At 38.1% G+C, this 6,280-nt stretch overlaps 1 protein-coding gene across 1 annotated transcript in view; it reads right to left on the bottom strand.

Moving 5' to 3' along the window:
* The window catches only part of CAAP1 (caspase activity and apoptosis inhibitor 1), a 28,592-nt gene extending 27,957 nt beyond the window's left edge, over nt 1-635 (bottom strand). The window contains exon 1 of the mRNA XM_006770995.2: nt 439-635. Within this exon, the coding sequence (XP_006771058.1) occupies nt 439-507 (69 nt within the window). The 5' untranslated portion in view covers nt 508-635. The remainder of the gene's footprint in view (nt 1-438) is intronic.
* Between the last annotated feature and the right edge of the window lie 5,645 nt (nt 636-6,280).

The raw sequence follows: 6,280 nt of genomic DNA, 5'->3' as shown, positions 1-6,280 counted from the left end.
CTGCCCTCCCCCACCCTCCCGGCACATTCCCTCACCCCCCTGGTGGCTGTGTCCATTGGTGATGCTTATATGTATGCATACAAGTCCTTTGGGTTGATCTCTTACCCTTCCCCTAGCCCTCCTCTGCCTTCCCATTGAAGCACCAGAAAGAATAATTATACCTCTAACTTAATTACTACCAATGCCTGCATTTAATAGAATTATTTCCAGAAGGTCAATAAATTCCTTACCTAAGCACACTAAATTCACCTTTTTTTTTTTCTTGGCAAATTTTTACATATACAAAGCCATTTATATAAACTCCCTTTTCTATGTTTTTAAATAGCTTGTTTTAGTTGAAAACATCCAATTATAATTTGCATTAAGTAAGCCAACTGCTACAAAAAAGGTGTCTAATTTCTTTATATGTGTATAGTCTGGTGACATGTAATGAAGTACCTTTAACACGTCAGGCAGCATTTTCTGTAACTTCTTCTCTCCGATGATACAGAAGCACTGCTGAAGCATTTCTTTTTTGTCTGATATGTAGAAACTAACTGGTTTTAATGACACAGTCAGGTCCAGACCACCTTCTTCAAGATCACTGTGCTCTGCCAAGAATAATTCTTTTTCCAAAGTTGGTAAAAGATATTTGGCTTCCTAAAATTAAAGGAAATTCAAGAACCATTAAATAATACTACTTACAGTGTATGGAATATGTACATAACGTCACACATATTCATTTAATAAATTCTTCATTAAAATATTTCCAAATTCTTGGTTTACATAGATTATTTATCTAAAACCATAGGAAAGAAAAATTATTTGCTCAGTATTCTCTGAACTTACTCTCCACACCACAATTATCTCATTAAGTTTATATTAAGTAAAGAGATAATATCTTAGGACACATAAATATACTCAATATTGAATGATTTCCTACAATTTTAGTCTTCTAAATAATTGGAATAATCCTTCAGTTGGCCATTCATCCAAAAGTTTTATGTATGTCTTGTCATTATTCTTAAATTGATATAGAAAACAGGATAGCAGCAAAAATATTACAAATCACAAATATTACACAGTAATGTATTACTGCTTACCGGGAGCTATTATCACTTTTAAAACTATCATAAAATTTAATCATAATCAAAGTAATCAAGTAATTTAAGACACTTCTGTCAAATCTATCCAGTCTCTCCAAATCTACTGCCATAATCCTGGTCCAAGGTACCATTACCTTTTGCCCAGATTACTTCACTAGCCACGTAAGTGTATTTGCTGAACATAATCTGAGGTCTCTCCCGTCTGTTTTGTATAATGTTACCAGAATGGATTTTATAAAATGTACATAATATTCATCTTTCCTATTTATAACCTTTGAATGACTTCCTACTGCTTTTAGGGTAATATGGTCTAGCTAGTCCTTCCTGCTCATTCTTTGTGATTCAAAAACAACAAACTTCTTTAAATTACCCAAATATAACCTGTTCTCCCTTCACCTCATACAGGCAGGACTTCTGTACACACTGTTCTTCTGCCTACAACAATCTACCCTACCCCCATTTCACATACCACACACACACTATCCTTCCAAGACTAACAAATGCAGATAGCAATTCAAAAGTCATTTTCCTTGGAAAATCCAAACTATGTAGCTCAAGTAGATTTCTTCTTTTTCTTTTCTAATGAAATGGTTTAAAAATAGGTTTCTAGCTCCAAGTGGAGAGAGCATCAACATGCACACCAGAAAGTCACTAGTTCGATTCCTTCTCCAGGGCATGTACCTGGGTTGCAGGAAACAACTGAACAATGTGTCTCTCTCACACTGATCTTTCTTTGTCTCCCTCCCTTACACTCTCTCTAAAAATCAATGGAAAAAATATTCTTCGGTAAGGATTAACAAAAAAAAAATTAAAAATAATAATAAGTGGTTTATTTTAAAAGCCTACTTAGAATGACACTATAATTAGACTGAAAAAGTAAAGGAGGTCAACTCTGGTTCTAATGGCTTACAAAGTATTTCAAATGTTAGTAAGAATGTAGAGAAACTAGAACCCTCACACATTGCTGGTAGGAATATAAAATAGTGCAGCCACTTTGGAAAAGTTTGACAATTCCTCAAGAAGTTACTGTGTGACCAGGCAATTCCATTCCTAGATATATATCCAAAATAAATGTAACCACGTCTGCACAAAAACTTATGCAAAAAAACACGTACACAAATGTTCATACCAAAGTTATTTATAATAGCCAAAAGGTGGAAGCAAACCAAATGTCCATAAGTGACAAATGGAATAACCAAATGTGATATTATTCAGCCATAAAAAGGAAGTACTGATATGCATATCAACATGTATGAACTTTGAAAAAACAAGCTAAGTGAAAGAAGCCAGTCACCAAAGACCACATACAATATGACACTATTCATTATAAAATGCCCAGAACAGGGAAATCAATAAATCTATAGAGATAGAAAGTAGATAAGTAGTTGCCTAGGGAGGGAACAAGGTGAGGGTGCATCTTTGAAACAGCTAAGATGTAAACATAGGGTGCTGTTTCTTGGGGGGAGGGTAAAAAACATTTTCACATTGAACGTAATGATGACTGCGCAACTACTCAAAACTGAATTGCACACTTGAAATGGGTAGATTGTATGGTATGTGAATATTTCCATAAACTGTTACAAATAAATACATAAATAAATAGGAACTCAATACACAATAAATATAATGGCACACTCTTGGAATTCTGAAATGTTATCTATATGACTAACATAATTTCTTTTTTTTCCTTCACAAATACACTTACTTCTTATTAGAAATGGGGTTTAGTTCTGTATGCAAATGTTTACAACTTAGAATTATTGGTCTGAGCATCATGATACAGAATACTAAAAATATGGAAACTATTTTAAGATATCCAAAATTGAATCTAGAGAGTGTGGGAAAACTGAATACATCTGTAACTATCATAGAATTTGGACAATAAGAGTTAAGAGGAAAAAAAACCTACTAGACACAGATTGATGTAAGCTGTATAGGTCAATAGTCAAGTTTGGACAAAAAAGGAAAGGCTCTCAACTCAATCCATGAGGCAAGCAGAATTTTGATACCAAAACCAGAGAAGATAACAAGAAAAATAAAACCCACAGGCTGCTTTAACTTAGGAACATAGACTGAATTAAAAGTAAAAATACTGAATTCCAGCCAAGTACAACCAAACCAACAAACCAAATACTAGTAGGTATCTCAAAGACTGCAAGGATAGTTCAATATTAGTTAATGCATCAATAAAATTACATTACCTGATTACTGAAGGAAAACTATGTAATCATCTCAACAGAATGCCATAAAAGCACTGGATAAAACTCTACAATCCTCACGGAACTAGGAATTGAAATTTCCTTAATCCAATCATATTTATACTACAAAACCTATGCAAATACTTATTGGTAGAATATTACAAATGTCCCCACTAAAAAAGAACCCGTACACAAATGTTCGGTGGGCGCACACTGACCACCAGGGGGCAGCTCTTGCGTTGAGTGTCTGCCCCCTGGTAGTCAGTGTGCATCATAACAACCGATTGCTCTGCTGTTCAGTCGATTTGCATATTAGCCTTTTATTATATAGGATTATTTTTTGTTGTTGTTTTTTTATTTTTTTTTTAAATTTTATTGATTTTTTACAGAGAGAAAGGGGAAGGGATAGGGAGTTAGAAACATTGATGAGAGAGAAACATCAATTCAGCTGCCTCCTGCACATCCCCTACTGGGGATGTGCCCGCAACCAAGGTACATGCCCTTGACCGGAATCGAACCTGGGACCCTTGAGTCCGCAGGCCAACGCTCTATCCACTGAGCCAAACCAGTTAGGGCTTATAGAGGATTATTATATAGGATAGCCAAAAGGTGGAAGCAATCCAAATGTCCATAAAGTGATGAATGGAATAACCAAATGTGATATTATTCAGCCAAAAAAAAGAAGTACTGATATGAGTATCAACATGTATGAACTTTGAAAAAACATGCTAAGTGAAAGAAGCCAGTCACCAAAGACCACATATAATATGACTCTATTCATTATAAAATGTCCAGAAGAGGTACCCAGCAATTTCACTTCTGAGACTCCAATCTAAAGTAAAAGTAATTCTTGCACATGACACATGTACAAGGGTGTTCACTTTTGTATCATCTCTGCAATAGCAAGAAAACTGAACACCTAAATATTCATCAATAAAGATACAATGAAATATCAGGCAACCATTAAAAAAGAAGCAATTGCATATATAAAGGCCCCTCATCCCAACAATGCAGCAGTATTATCCAATTCAATGGGGGCGATGTCACAATAAGGCTTATATGTAGAAATTTAAGTACCCACGTCTGGTAAGAATTAATAAAGAGACTGGGTATCAAACTATTAATGGGGAGGGAGGCTTAAAGAGTGCCTGCCACGCTTTCCTCTTTATTTCTGTGTTGTGTAAGTTTTAAGTATGTATTTGTGCACGCCTTATAATATACTATTAAGGAAACGATTTTCTTAAAAACAGCGGTATCTTGGCAGGTCGATGGAACATAAAGAACATGTCCCTTAGAGCGTGGGCCTGCGGACTGAAGGGTCCCAGGTTCGATTCTGGCCAAGGGCACATGCCTGGGCTGCGGAGCTTGATCCGCAGGGGGCGGGGCTGCAGGAGGCAGCTGATCCATGATTCTCTCATCATTGATGTTTCTCTCTCTCTCCTCTTCCTTCCTTTCTGAAATCAATAAAAATATATTCAAAAAAATAAAATATACAGAAATTAAATGTTAATTTTTAAAAAAGAACATGTCCTTTACATAGTCAGACACTGGACACAATTCTAGACGCTGGTAACCAACTGTGACTGGGCAGACGTCCTTAACCTCTGACTCAGTTTCCTCGTCTTGCAATGCGGAGTTCATCGCCACCTGTTAAAGGTGAAGCTGTGGAGAGAGGCAAAGCGAGGCTGGCACGGGCGGTAAAGGCTGAATCGCTACTCGTACTTTTTAGGGAGCCGGGAGACCACAGGGGTGAAGGGAGCCAAAAACACAATCAGTTCGTCACCCGCAAATTCAGGGATCTGAAGTTTGAAACGTGAGAGCGCCTGGGGCTGGAACCATCGGAAAGCCCGCCGTCTCTGAAGCCACCACCTAAACCTCACCCCGGCCGCCGGAGCGGGCGCCGGCGTCGCAAGGTGGCGTCACTTCCGGCCTCGTCGCAGACGCGGTGAGGCGTTTCCGGAGGCGGTGCCGGGACTCACGCTCCGCCTCCCCTCCTCGCGGCGGTGAGTTTGCCGCGTTGTTGAAGTTTGTTGTTTTTTCCTTCGCGAAAGCCGGATGGTGGAGCTTTCCATCTGTCTTATTGAGACTAGTTTTTAGCCGTTGTCAGTATACAGACGCACTGCTAAACCTGTAGTTTTTGATTCTCCAATTTCATTGCTCTTCAATTTTTATGGCACAAATAGCATTTTAACAAAGAGAATTTAGGGAAATACCTCATTATCATCAGCACCTGGACAGTTTTTGAAAAGGTTTCCTAGGGAATTATACAGGAATAGGGTCATGTGCTTCGTTGACTTTCCCGTTGACACTAATCCCTAGGTATGATTCCTTTTCGCCTCTGAAGGCACTTGGCACTAGTATTTCATTGTATTTTCTCAATTTAAGTAATATTCAAAGGCTGGTGTTTACTTTGTTGACATTTTGTGAACAAAATGCACTCGCCGCGCTCCGGGCCGCTGCCCCCGCCGGCGCCGCTCCCAGGGAAGCTGTAAGCAGCTAAACAAAAATAAATTGCATTTCCCTATGGCATTTTGTACCCCCAAAATAAACTGATCAAAGGATATCAACATCCTTTCCTTGTTCTGCTTAATCCATTCCCTGGAATATGGGACCAGCTGAAAAGGTCACCCACACACTGAAACCTTCCTTTTTCTTTTAAGATATATTTTGTTGATTTTTTATAGAGAGGAAGGGAAAAGGATAGAGTTAGAAACATTGATCAGCTGCCTCCTGTAAACAAGGTACATGCCCTTGACCTGAATCGAACCTGGGACCCTTCCGTCTGCAGGCCGAGGCTCTATCCACCGAGCCAACCAGTTAGGGCTCTTTCTAAAAATTGGTGCTAATGTATGAAAATATTAACTTTTAACTTGCATTTTTGACTTGCAATGTTGAATACTTGTTGGAACACTATTTTCTCAACAAATCACTGGGTAATAAGTTTAACAATCTACTGTAATCAGTGTGTTGGTTATACACGTGAAAAAGGGCGAGTCA

This window comes from Myotis davidii, unplaced genomic scaffold, assembly GCF_000327345.1.
Source record: "Myotis davidii unplaced genomic scaffold, ASM32734v1 scaffold325, whole genome shotgun sequence".
Classification (NCBI taxonomy): Eukaryota; Metazoa; Chordata; class Mammalia; order Chiroptera; family Vespertilionidae; genus Myotis; species Myotis davidii.
The sequence above is the reverse complement of the archived record's forward strand: the minus strand, read 5'-3'. Positions and strand labels throughout refer to the sequence as shown.